Source organism: Eptatretus burgeri, chromosome 9 (assembly GCF_056783735.1).
Source record: "Eptatretus burgeri isolate ZD-2024b chromosome 9, Ebu_testis_v1, whole genome shotgun sequence".
NCBI classification, from domain to species: domain Eukaryota; kingdom Metazoa; phylum Chordata; class Myxini; order Myxiniformes; family Myxinidae; genus Eptatretus; species Eptatretus burgeri.
Genome location: NC_140969.1, coordinates 100,452,722 through 100,467,199, shown reverse-complemented (window position 1 = coordinate 100,467,199; position 14,478 = coordinate 100,452,722). Strand labels below are relative to the sequence as shown.

At 44.1% G+C, this 14,478-nt stretch overlaps 1 protein-coding gene and 1 long non-coding RNA gene across 6 annotated transcripts in view; one reads left to right on the top strand and one right to left on the bottom strand.

Moving 5' to 3' along the window:
• The window catches only part of LOC147020746 (insulin-like growth factor 1 receptor), a 252,796-nt gene that overhangs the window by 142,231 nt on the left and 96,087 nt on the right, over positions 1 to 14,478 (bottom strand). The window contains exon 1 of one of the 5 annotated variants that reach the window (XM_085896359.1): positions 3,440 to 3,521. The exons of 3 other annotated variants lie outside the window; for them this stretch is intronic. In XM_085896359.1, coding sequence (XP_085752485.1) covers positions 3,440 to 3,506 — 67 coding nt within the window. In that variant the 5' untranslated portion in view covers positions 3,507 to 3,521. Of the gene's footprint in view, positions 1 to 1,596; positions 1,617 to 3,439; positions 3,522 to 14,478 lie in introns of those variants that run through there. One more of the 5 variants, XM_085896360.1, reaches the window with a different exon arrangement.
• LOC147020747 (uncharacterized) lies at positions 4,108 to 14,182 on the top strand. Its single transcript, XR_015061946.1, has 3 exons — positions 4,108 to 4,296; positions 12,221 to 12,359; positions 12,498 to 14,182. It is a non-coding gene; the product is annotated as an uncharacterized LOC147020747 (long non-coding RNA).

Here is a 14,478-nt window from a genome sequence, read left to right as displayed (position 1 = left end):
TTGGATTTTCGAAAAAATTGTTTTTTTTAGGATTTTTCAAAAATCTCAAAGTCCCGTTGCTAGGCAACGGTGGCGTCCATAGCAACGGTGCTCAAAAGTATACAACTAGATCCTGGTATGAACCTACCTGTCAAGTTTCATCAAAATCGGTTGACTCCTCTGACTCCAGAGCTGTCCATTACATACAAACATACAGACAGACGGAAAACCTGAGAATAATGGTAGTCTAGCGATCACCCAAAAATTAATCAAGTTTCTTCAACCTGGAACAATTGTCGTGCTTGAACTCGACCTCCTCTGCAGATCCAGGTATGGTTGTACATTCTGCTTTTGAACTGTTACTAGTCTGTCAAGGCATGATGGCTTCAAAGCAACCCACACATTTCTTCTCTTGGCCGACCACAATCAACTGCCATAGACAGCCAAGGTATGAAAAATAAAAATAAAAAGATGGATGTCAAAAATTAACACACTCAGCATTATATTGTGGGTCCAAAGCAATGTTGGGACTGAATCAAAAAGTGCAGGGAGCTATGAAGATAGATGCTGTGGTTGGTGCAAGAGAGAAGACATTTTGAAAACATCTTCTTTTTATTTGTGCAAACAGTTATCAAGCAGTCTGGCTCCAAGACTCAGACAAAGGAAATGTCTGCAGGACATCGTGCCCCAAATAATGCTGATTACAAGTGTTCGGATAAGACCATCGAGTATATTATATAATTAACAACAAACCTCCTCCAACACCAGCAACCCTTACCCTTAAATCTGCCGCACCACTTCATCCCTTCGCCACTTCCTCGCCAACACAAACAAAACCAGAAATCATCTCAAAATGCAAAGCCCGTCTGCGTCCACTTTGTACTCGAACTAAACGTGATGGATACAACAAGCTTTAACAAAATAAAAACTTTTTAAAAAACCAGCACATTTTATTAATTATTTTCTCCATATTCTCATCATAAAGATTTGTTGAAAATTTGATGACAAAAGCTCAAATGTAAAAAAAAAAAAAGTTATGGCTTGGACAGATACATTGAAGCTCAAATGGTAAATAAATAAAGAAACACAGAAGTGATTAAAAATAAATAAATAAATAAATAAAACGGCCATCTCACGCTGCACAGCGGCGGACGAGCGAGTAAGGCCTATTTGTACTCACGGTGACTTTGCCTTTTGACATTTGGACCTAATGATTAATTATTTTCTCCACCTTCTCATAATTAAGGTTTGTTGAAAATTTGATGACAAAAGCTTTAATTATATAAAGGTTATGTCCTGGAAACACAAAAACACACACACACACACACACGCACGCACGTTTCCCACTGCGCAGATAGACGGGCTCATGAAAAAAGGACATAAAACACATGATTCAAAAAGTTTTTTTTTTTATAATTATATTAAAAACAGCTGCCAGCAGAGCTGATTCTTCTCTTACTCACTGGCTACTGCCATGAGTCACCTTCAATGGAGGATGGGGTGCGGCGGGGGGTTCCAGATGACCCCTTGAGTTTAATATCCTGACCAGAAGTTGCATGCCATGCAGAGTGTCTTTGCAGACAGTCATTGGGGGAGGGGGGGGGCTCTGTTACTCACCTCGCCGACTTCATATGTAACAATGTCTCGAAATCCTCTGCAAATCCACATGAAAAAAATGAAAATGGCCACAACTTATTCCTTGTAATTTACAGACAATATAAAATAGAATGACGGTCCGAAGGCAATTAATTATCTACTTCTTCGTGTCATGGACAAACAATTTGTAGAAATGTAGCTTTGGGGGAAATCTCGAAATCATTTGTTTTAAAGGGATAAAGTTTTGTATCCTGTGGTTGTTTGTCTGCGCTCTATTCTTTCTAAATGCCGAGCGTCAAAAACAAGGAAGCAGGACGTCTCAATTTTCAAGACCAGGGTTCAAACCGCTGACTTCCCAGATTCAGAGAGAGCGAATGGACCCTCTAACCCATTAGACCACGAACTCTGAATCACACGTCATGTGATGAATACTTCTTGTAAATTTAAAAATGCTTCAATACCAAGCAGAGTATGAAAGAAGGAGTTTCAACAATTTTTGGTACGACGACAGCTCGCGGGCCATGCCGTAAGATTACCTGCACGATCTGATCTATAACCAAATCAAATAATTATTAACGATCGGCAGCCTGAAATCCTTGATTGCCACTGCAGAATATATACTGACCCAGTGATTGGCAGCTCCGAAATAACCAGCCCACATTATTTGATGCGAGGATGAATATAAGAACCCAGGAGCTCTGGGATGATAGCCCGGCATTGTATGACCGCACCACCGTATCCTCTTTCTGCATAGGTCTCGAAACCACATTCGGTGGTGTAATGGTTGGAGTGTCCACTATGAATCTGGGGGGTCAGTGGTTTGAACCCTGGTTGAGTCATAACCAAGGCTTTAAAAATGGTATGTGCTGGTTCCTTGCTTGATGCTCAGAATTTAAAAGGGTAGAACGTGGACAAACAATCACAGGTTGGCAATCATAGTGCAGGCTTTGATGGACCTCATGGCCTCCCCCTGCATTGAAGTTCCTTGTAAGGGAATTATTATTATTATTATTATTATTATTATTATTATTATTATTATCTTGGGAGAAAACAGAATCAACAAGAAGGGCACTCAGTAGGGCGCAAACCTCCGCCACGTAATGCCTGATCCACGAGAACATATCAGGCCCAACACATTTTTGAAATATCATGCTATACAGGACTATATCGTTTTTGGCCCCATCTCTCAACGGTGAAGAATTACTTTAGAAATTAAATAATTCTCGTATCCAGATCCGGATTCGGATCTTCACAAAAATCGAAGCAATTTGTCCTCGTCACACACCCAGCGTGTCCACCAAGTTTCATCCGAATCCATCTAGAACCTTTTGAGATACCCTGTTCACAGATAGAGAGACAGGGGTGAAAACGGTGTTGGAGGTAATTATTAAATGTTTCAACGCGATCCAAGCATCAAGATATATCGGCGTGGAGAACAAAGTGACTTCTCCATTGCATACGCCGATCTATTCAACTGTTCTCTGCCATAAAGGCATTTACAAGTCACATTACAAACTGTCACGTACATGCAGCGCAGGTTGCCGTCGGAGAAGACAAAGCTCTGTTAAATCATGGGAATGGATGTGGACACACCATCTGAAATTTTGTACCTGCCATGATCCTTCAACTGCAAGTAATGAAGTTTCATTTCCTTTTCTTCCTCGACTGTATCACAAACATTATTTGCTAAAGCACACCCGAACTCCGAATGAACTCGACCAATCTGCACGGGCGTTTTCACCGCACACCCGAGTATCAGCACGTGCTTCATCAAAAGGAGTTTCGACGTGATATTTTGGGCAATATTGCACTTCAAGGTTTGCACATAACACTGCAGCGAAGGCCTTTGCATCTTCCGACAAACCTCGCCGTGTTGCTCCGTCCTTTGGAATTCGGTCCAAGGGCACCAGCGTTGCGTTGATCATCCGCATCGGCTTGCTCAGACCGACGCCCGACTCAAGAGCACCGGTACATCTCGGGGTATTGCCGAAGGGCCTGAGTCACAAATATCGATCAAATTTATTGCACAACGCGTCGGTGACAGTGACACCAAAATTGATGGATCGGTCGCTCATCGATAACACTGCTTAGCTCCTTGCTTTTCTAATACTTTTGATAAATGGTGTTCGGCTAATGAATACCAAAGCAAGGGCAAAGCGAGTCGGTTGAACAAGAAAAACCCCGCTTACTGAGCAAAGAAATTAGCGACAGAGGAGTCGTCGACAGACCAGGTGAATATTCTCCGTTTCAAAACCACAACGGCGTCGAATCTTTCTTAAGTACAGACAAATATTTTGATCCCCCCCCCCACCGACAATCTCATCACATTTTTACCCATCACAATAATGAGCATCGTCATCTGTTTCTGCAAACGATGGTGACACATACCTGCCAGAATGAGAATAGCAGGGGCAGCTGACTTCTGGGCACAGATGGCATGCAATCACATGGCATAAACAAGAATAACCCCCTCCATGACGCCCTCGTTTCCCCCTCCGTTTCCCACATACCTTATAATCCGATTGCCACACTTTGAGACCGGCTGGGAATCGACACGAACAGCTTACCCAAGACCATCTTTAAATAAGAGTGATTCACACTTGACCTGCATTTAAAAGGCAGGGTCATGCGTGTTAAATGTGGAGTGTTATACGAGGTAAGTATATTCCAGGGAGATGTACATCCAGAGAAACGACGACACCGGGATTGTTGATCAGGGAGGTAAGGAGTGCTACTTAGGATAAGCAGTGAAGGCATTTATTACCTCCGCCAACCAAAGGTGGATGGAGGTGATGTTTTAACCCCCGTCTGTCTGTACGTTTGTCTGTGAGCAGGATATATCAAAAGTATGAACGGATTCAGACGAAACTTGGGGGGACATGTTGAGTGTGTGACACGGATGAACTGATGAGATTTTGGTGAAGTTCTGGATACAGATATCATTTTTTTTATTTTTATGATTCTTCACCATTGAGAGATATGGCTAGACCAATATACATGACAATATCTCAAAATGTTGTGCACAGATTCGGACGAAACGTGGTCAATGAGTTGGTTCGGTGACCTGAGCAAGCCGGTTAAATTCTAGTTCAGGTCCGAATCCAGATCGGGCATATCAGCGGGATACAAAAGGTAATCTAATCAGCCTGACGGAGGTACGCACTTTTCCGAGTGGCCGTTGTAGTTTAGTATAAAACAAGGACAAATGTGTCCAAGAGCCGCGTCCTAAAGGCAATAACAACAACAACTTCCGATATTTCGTCACGTGCCTTGATGGAGCAAATAGCGAGACTCGTCATGGAGGCTCCTCGTTCATGACGAGAAAATCGCGTATTTACGAAATTACAACACATTCAATGGAATAATCTTTAATTATTAACGTGAACTTTTCGAAACTTTAAAGCAAATGGCCGAATATATTTAAAAGTTCATGATAGACGCTCTCAAAAGGCACCCTCAATGCGAGGATGTGTACATGTGCTTAGTATTTAAGGAGATCAGGATCCTGAATATAAAAGAGCCGAGGTCCTTAAGGTTTTGTCTTCACCACAAGAAGAAGGACAACAACAACAACAACAACAACGCGGAGCTCTCTTCGAGCCACGTTCGCTACGCGAGACGCGGCTAATAACGGGGCTGGAATGAAACTCACTTCAGGCGAGGAGTAAAAAGAGGTTAGTTCGGAAAATAACTCGGCAAGGCAAAAGAGAGAATGGAAAGAATATGGCCAAAAATATTTAAATTAATCGCAAGGCATTCACCCCTGGAGAAATAACAGGGATATTGGTTTGTGATGAGAGGATGAGAGTGAGATGGCAGGCTTACTGAGCAAAACATAGGTATGTTATTTCAACGTTTACACAAGAACATCCAGGGGGATGACCAACAGCTGTGAAAGAATCGATCTTGGAGGAGATCCAGGTAGGAGTGGAGGAAGTAAAGAAACAGATAGGAAAACTAATATATTGATGTAAAAACTCCAGGGAGCAGACAATATACACCCTCGAGTAATGAGGAAGGTGGCACGGCGGAGGAGAGGAGACGAGAGGAGACGAGACGAGAGCGGCACGATGCTTACGGATGTCTTTAACAGCTCATTCGTTGCAATTGGGACAGAAACTAGGGGATTGCAGAGTAAGTAAATGTTATCCCGTTATTAAATAAAGGATTCAAAGGAGAATTGGAGAACAATAGACCTGTTAGTTTGACTTCAGTTGTGGGGAAAATGTTGGAGACGTATAATATATACCTCCCCTGCACTCAAGGCCTCCTCCCCTTCCGCTTCATTGACAGTGTGGACCTCAAATATCCGGGGGCTTCGCTCAAATCTGACAGATCTTTCCACAGAGGTTGCTACTGACAAACCAGACATAATCTGCCTAACAGAAACTTTACTCAGTCAAGACGTCTCTGAATCCCAGGTATCTCTCATGGTTACTCCCTCCTCCGGTATGACAGACCTGAGCCTCGTCCTTGTGGAGGAGTTGGTTTCTTCATCAAAGACTCTATTCCTCACTCTCCATGAACTGCCCTCATTCTCCCACACCCCGAGGAATACCTCTGGCTACGGCTTCACCTCCACTCCCACCTCATGTTTATATGTGTACTGTACCGTCCACCCAACAATGATGACTCCATCAACACTTCACTATCCAAAAACATGGACCAACTTCTATCTTCTCATCCCAACTTTCTCTTCCTCGTATGTGGCGACGTCAATTGTCATCATGCCAGTTGGCTTGGTGTGGGTACCTCTCTCACCTGTCATGGCACCTCAGCAAAAGACTTCTGAGACTCATTGGGACTGACTCAATCGGTCAACTTCCCGACCCGGATCTCAACCAACGGTACTCTGTCTCTTCTGCATCTGATTTTGACAAATTTCCCTGAAAATATCTGCTGTTCTTCCTCCGCTCAAATCGGTTCTTCTGACCACATCTTTGTCAAAGTGGATATCATTCTGGCTGTTATCAGAGAACCACCTCACCGCCATCGAGTCTGGCATTTCACTCAAGCCGACTGGCAGGGTCTCCATGCAGCCATCAAACTTATAGACTGGTCTCCTATCGCTACTTTCTCCAACATCAACTCATCCTGGGAATTCTTTCAAAGAAACTTGCTCTCCCTCATGCACAGATTTATCCCCTCTCGTCTTCAGTTGTCCTACCCTTCCTCCCACCCATGGTTCATTGAAGCTTGTGGTGAGGCAGTTGTCCTGTAACAACTTGCCTTTGCCTCATGGAAAGCAAACCCAACTGAGGGCGATCTCAGTTCCTTCCAGAAAGCTCGGAACAAGTGTGTATCTACCCTCAGGAGAGCCAGAAAACAACATCTTTCTCATATCAAGTCTGAACTCTCAAATCTCTCTCCCTCCTCCAAATCCTGGTGGCATCTAATCAAATATGTTTCTGGTGTATGTTCCCCCTCCATCCCCTCCCTTACCTCAAATGGCCGCACTGCTGATACCGCACGTGAAAAGGCTGAATGCCTAAACTCGGTGTTTGCATCGAAATCTTGTGTCCAAAACCCGTCGCTTTCTGTACCCACCTTACCCAGTCACACCCAACTGTCCCTGGACTCTGTGTCCTTTTCTCCTGACAAGGTGGAGAGCTTGCTTTCAAACCTCGACTCAGATTCTGCAATCGGTCCAGACAGCATCAGCCCACGTATCCTAAAAACATGCTCTTCTGCTCTTGCTCACCCTCTCTCTGTTCTATTCACCCTCTCATTTGCTCAAGGTCATCTGCCATCTACTTGGAAATCTGCTAACATCACTGCCCTGCATAAAAAAGGTGCAAAAACAGATCCCTGCAACTACAGACCAATCAGCCTTCTCCCAATCATTAGCAAGGTTATGGAATCCATCATCGCTTCAGACATTAAATCCTTCCTCTTCTCCAATCTCTTGATTTCTGATCATCAATTGGGTTTCAGACCAGGTCACTCTACCCTCGATATGCTGCTTCTGCTCTCCCAACAATGGATGGAGGTCCTCAATGTTAGACAGGAAATCCAAGCCATATCCCTCAACACATCACATGCTTTTGGTACCCTGCCCTGCTCACCAAACTCTCTTCCTATGGTATCCCATGCCATCTCCACTTATGGCTCGCAAACTTCCCCTCCTGGCACAGCCAAAGTGTGGCCCTAAAAGGAGTTCTTTCATCCCCTCTTCCTGTCCAGGCTGGAGTTCCTCAAGGTAGCGTTCTGGACCCTGTTCTTTTTCTGGTTTTCATCAATGATCTCTCCGACTCTCTGGAAAATCCTCATTATCTCTTTGCTGATGACTCCACCCTCTGCCGTACCATCTGTCATCCCTCAGACGGACAAGCAGCAGCTTTTTCGCTCCCTGCCGATCTGGATAAAATCACAAACTGGCCCAACACGTGGAACATGTTCTTCAATCTGGACAAATCTCACACTCTCACTTTGTCTCTCTGAAAGGACCGCTTGGAACCCCCCCCCCCCCAATCTACTTTCTTAACAATCCTCTGGAAGAAGTCCTTTCCTTCAAGCTTCTGGGTCTCACTATCTGCCATGACCTTTCCTGGGAAAGCCACATTTCAAACCTCGTCTGCAAAGCCAGTCGCCGACTGGGAATCCTCCGTCGTGCAAAGTCCTTCCTCGGCCCACCTGAGCTCCTGACCACTTACAAAGCTTTTGTCCACAGCCTGATGGAGTACTGCTCTCCCCTCTGGGCTGGTGCTCCTGGCTCCCACCTTTCTTGGCTTCACGCTGTAGAAACCAAGGCATTTCAGATCATTGGCATCTCCCACAATGAGGCTGCGTCTTTGGGCCTCTCACTCAATCACCACAGGCAGGTGGGTGGTCTTTGTCTTCTTCCATCTCCTCTCCGTTCTCGCCCCCCCCCCCACCCCCCGCTCTGTCTGCGATTTGTCCCCACCATATTTCCTCAGGGCGCTCAAGGTCTACCAACAACCCCCTACTGGTAAAACTACCAAAATCACGAATCACTGCTCACCTTCACTCTTTCATTCCTCTTTTTTCCTGCCTTTAGAATAAACTCCCTCACTCTATTCAATCCCATTCTTCCCTCCAGGCCTTCAAAACAGCTGTATTGTGCTAAAGTTGCATGTTAAATCATTACAACCTGAACGCCGATTTGGTTCTTCAAACTCATGCGTCTTCCATGGGTGTGGAGGCAGTCCGACACCGAACCAGTCAACATGGTAAGTTAGAGCCAGCGGCCTACGCGTCGACAACTCTGAATGATGTGGAGAAAGGTTCATCCCAGATTGAGATAGAAACATTGGGAATAGTAATTGGTGTTCCAAAGTTTCGACAATACATTCTGGGGAGACACTTCACACTAATGGCGGATCATAAACCTCTGGTAATTGTCTTTGACGAGCACAAACCCGTGTCATAGTTAGCGTCAGCAAGGATAAAGAGATGGTCCTTACTGTTCGCAACTTACAACTACAGCATATAGTTCATCACAGGCAAGGAAAATGTTTACGTGGATTTCCTCTTCGGAAAACCCACACAGAGTCGTCCTACATGCCCTGAACAAGTGACTGTTGAAGTACTCTTGGTGAAGTACTGCTGTTGTCACGGATAAGACAACAACAAAAAAGATCCAGTTCTCAGCAAGGTGCTTCGTTTCGCAAAACATGGGTGGAACGAAGATCCGGAGGATTTGATTTGTCCTCATCACAACAAAAGACTGGAACTCTGTTGAAAACGATACCGTGCTGTGGGATTCCCGTGTGGTTATTCCTACATCTCTACAGCAAATTATACTCACCGATTTACATGCTGAGCATTCAGGTATGATAAAAATTAAACAAATGGCCAAAGAGGTACCTGTCGTGGCAAAATATCGACAAAGACATCAAAAGTGCAGGATTGTGAAATTGTGCGCTGCGTGTCAGGAGAATGCGAAGGCTACACGAGGGAGCCACAGCCAGCCAGCATCGTGGTGTTGGCCAACCGATCCCTGGAAATGACTTCATTTAGACCTTGCCGGCCCTTTCAAGGGGAAAATGTTTTTGGTTCCGGTGGATGCATATCCAAAGGACCTGGAAACAATACCCGTGATGAACATTACGGCCACACACATTATTCAAAGCCTTTATCAAGCGTTCAGTGTTTTTATTTTACCTGCAGAAGCACCTCACGACCGAAAACGGCGACCAATTTACCGGTACTGAGTTCGAAGAGTTTCTCGCGGTGAATGACATTGAACACACCATGATTGCCCCTGGGCAACCTGCTACCAACGGTTTGGCAGAACGTTATGCCAGTCATTTTAAGGAAAAAGAAATGACCAAAATCGGAGAACCTGGTTATTAAACAAGTTGGACAGATTATTATTGACGTACAGAGACACACCTGCTTTGTTTGAGAAATCACCTTCATAACTGCGAGTGAACAGACAACTTAGAACAGGATTCAGTTCACTCAGAGATACCCAAACAAAACAGCAAGTGAAAGTGTTCCTAGACAATCTTGAACAGCGTCCAGAATTCCATCAAGGTCAATCGGTGCTCGCCAGGAATTTCAGAAAAGGGGAACATTGGGTTCCTGGGTCTATCATTCGGGTCATCAGTCTGAGGAACTCTGACGCGGGAGTGCGTGGCGTTGTGTGGAAGACACAGGAAGAGCAACTAAGACCACGGTATATGATTACTCCTTTGTATTCTTCACATGATAGCATAACAGGCCCGTTGGAAAATCAGGTGTCAGATCAGTTATCGCCATCACTCTCGGGATTCCTGTCTCCAACTAGTTCTGCTGAAAGTGGGGGACGGCTAATATCTATTCAGATTATGCCAACAGTTAAGCGAATTGTTCCCCTCGATCTGCCTGTTGATGAGCGGATGCCTTCTCCATCATCAGAACAAACACCTCGGCCAGTTGACAGGGTCGGGAGATTTCCGGTGCGGGAAAAGAAGAAAACTCAAAGACTAATGGAACATTGTTAAATCTACGTTTAGGCAGGATAGTGAAATGAAAAATTGTCTCTCTGGATTCCGAGAATGTATACTTATATAACTGGCTGAATGATAAACTTCCCAGTCATGTCAGCACTGTCAGACCCCGCTATTCGCGGGGGATACGTTCCTGGAAAATGCCGCAAGTAGCGAATCCGCAAATAGTGGGGATACGTTCCTGGAAAATGCCGCAAGTAGCGAATCCGCAAATAGTGGGGCATTGTTTCAATGGAACAAGGGGAGATACGTTCCTGGAAAATGCCGCAAGTAGCGAATCCGAAAATAGTGAGGCATTGTTTCAATGGAAAAAGGGGGGATACGTTCCTGGAAAATGCCGCAAGTAGCGAATCCGCAAATAGTGGGGCATTGTTTCAATGGAAAAAGGGGGGATACGTTCCTGACGGTTCATGATTCATGAAGGAGAAAAAAAATCAAAAATCCTGCGAAAAACCACGAACATGCCTGCGAAAAACGATGAATACAGATGTGAAAAAACAAAAATAAAAAAAAACACAAAAACATGAAAGAACCGCGCGCGCGTGCACACACACACACACACACACACACACACACACACACACACACACACACACACACACACACACACACACACACACACACACACACACACACACACACAAAACTTCGAATATGTGAAGCACATGGTCACGAATGCCGAAGCAGGTCGTAAGCCATGAGTTTGCGGCGTCCGCGGATATCGAATCCGCAAATGGCGGGGTCCGACAGTACAGTATATATGCATGATGTGATTTCTTAGCAGGAAAGTCATTTATCGACTGAATTATAGACCGGACAGAAGGAAAACTCGTTTAGTTAACGAGATTTTCACGATTTGTTCTCGACAAATGAGTACTGATTCCCCTAATTATTCAATCATGCATTTGGTCAATTATTTTTTGGGGAGCGGGGGGCAGTTGATAGTCTTATGTATGCTGTAGTACAGCGCCATTGGAGCGGTCCATGCGTGCACGTCTTGGGGTGACGAGAATACACACGTCTGATTCACATACTTGCCGTGGATTATTGAGTCAAGGACATAACACATCGCCATAAGGGCTGTATAAGTATCCCAAGAAGTGTCCTCTGACTGCTCTTACACCAGACTTCCCAAGTCAGCACGTGTCCAACAGCATTTGAAGCGTAGACAGTTTCAAGGAGTTCATGGGGATCCTCATTTCGACGTGGAAACCTCCCAATCTCAACAAATGACTGTTGGTGCCTTCCATTATAGTGGCTGATCAAATTAAAGAACTGCCTCTGATCCATAATGATTTGCTTCAGCAGAGACAAACTTAAGTGTTGAGTATCAGCAGGTCATGTCAATCATGTAGAGAGTAAGAAGATTGATGACTGTCCAGGATGTTAATCTTACTGTACCATCTGCAGCAGCCCTGACCACCTTGGTGTTGGCGATCAAATGTTCCACGAGAGGTTTAAACAAGCTCAAATGAGCTAAGATCCTCGTCCTCTTCATGATGACGTCATAAAAACGAATATGACGTCAATGTGATGTATCGGGTTTGCGATAAATTATCTGTGCTGATGCCCGGCTTGATTCCCGCAAACAAAATTCAAACACAAGATTTGAATTTTTTGCCTAGTTTCAGAGATAATGGTATTGGCGATTTCCATTAGCGGCGATATTATGACGTCAACTTTTTTTCTAGGAAGAATTTCCAAAATCGGAGATGGTTGCTGCCTGCGCGTGGGCTTTCTGCATATACATGGCAAGTTTCAGGAAGTTTCAACGAAAACTGTAGGTTGTGAAACAAAAAAGTCCACAAGAAGAAGCAGAAGAACAACAACGTGAGTAAGACTTAGAGATCCTCCACGAGGACCTAAAAAATGATGACTCTTCTGTGCTTGGTTCTTGTAATTTCTCACATCTCAACAATGATGTGAAATTGTGCTGAGTTTTGTAGAAATTAATATTATTCCATCCAGGAGAAATGAGGTCCTCAGATATCGAGGAAGATCCTTGAAACTGACTTCTGGCTTTCTGTTCCTGGTACGACACCTGTAATGATACCCATGCATACAGTGGAAGTTGTTGCGACCATCAAGAGTTCTAAGGTTGTGATCGACTATCTGCAATATCTCAAATATAAAGCTTATTTTAACCACTCACTGACTGACTGACATTAATGTTCAGGACCTTCCGGGTGACGCAGAAAGCTGAAATTCCGAGTGCCTATGGATATTGAAGCCGATACACCGGCAAAAAAAAACAAACAAAACCATCGGAAAGCATCCGAAAATGAAAATATAAATAAATTAAAATAAATAAATGGGGACATTGATAAATGAAAATAAATTAATGCAGGTGAGCGACCCGAGACAATGGGGAAGCACGGTTCGTTATAGCTTACAATGTGTAAGCACATGCCGCTAGTACTGAATAAAGTGACCAGAAACAGAACCAATAAATGTCTGTCCTTTGTGATGCAGCTGGACTGATTTGAAGGACTTTCACCTCAAAGTTAGAAGAGCAAAACCCAAGGCTGTTGAACATATCTATCAACAACCCGGACACAAAATGATGATTTAAATCCACTGACAATCAAACCTGGAGAGGTGAAATAAGGACTCGAAGTCATGTTGCCTGAACACCTGTCCTTCGAATGGAATCTTTACATCTGCATTCCTTTCTCCAAAAATTACTGCAATGTTTCCAGTGGCAATTGTAACGTTTCGGGGACATATGAAAGGTTTCTTTGAACAAAGGTCACGAGGTGATGGATACACATTTTGATGCGTTCGTCGATTTAATGTGACATTTAACCAGCTTTGCCGAGGTTTGTGTGTGTAGCATTTTCTCAACATATTTCCCTGTGAGCCGAATGTGGCCGCCTGCAAGTGCAAAAATATCTCAAATATGTAATGGTCGAATTTTTCAGGTTCATTGCAAAATATGTTCCACGACTTGGATTTTTCTAGCGTTTTGGTACATTTCTTACTGAATACTAAATCCTGGTGTTAGCTGAATGGTTAAGGTGATGGCTTGAGATCTTAGAGTTTTGAGTTTGAGCCCCAGTCATGTCATTAAGTCACACCAGGTGGGTTGACTCAGCCTGTCATCCTTCCAAGGCTCGCAAAATGAGTACAAATTTACTGGGAACATGGGCGTTGCATCAGCAGCACAGATGCACTTCCAGAATTGATGCAACCCAGCAGCCATAGGCTGCACATGAAACAACAACAACTTTATACTACATTGCATATGTTAGAATGTAATTAATAATTTTTGCAAAAAATTATTGGAATAGCATAATTAACCAATACCCCTAATCATGTTTTTCATGCTTTGATGCATGGACTGAAAAGCAAGGTTGTGATATGAACAACAAGAAGGGCACTCGGTAGAGCGCATACCTCCACCCCATAATGCCTGATCCACGAGAACATATCGGGCCCAATACTTTTTTGAGATATCGTGGAATATATCGTTTTTGGCCCTATCTCTCAATGTTGAAGAATCACTGAAAAAATTATAGAACTCAGATCCGGATCTTCACCGAAATCGAATCAATTTGTTGTCGTCACACACCCAATCAGTGAATCGGGATGTCCTCTGGAGGATTCTTGGTCTTCGTGGGGTGCCACCGAAACTGATCGATCTGATGTCTGAACTCTACTCTGGTACTGAGAGTGCTGTGAAGTGTGGTGGTACCATCTCTGACTTATTTCCAGTTGTTACTGGAGTTCGTCAGGGATGTGTACTTGCCCCCACACTTTTCACCACTTGTATGGACTGGATTTTTGGGAGGATGTCGAAGAGATCAAGTTGCGGTGCATCGTTTGGCAATGTCAAGATCTCGGACCTTGATTTTGCAGATGAAGCAGTCATCTTTGCGGAGACTTTAGACATCCTCTTGGGGGCCCTCGAGGTGCTGAATGAGGAGTCGGAGCCGTTGGGATTACGGAT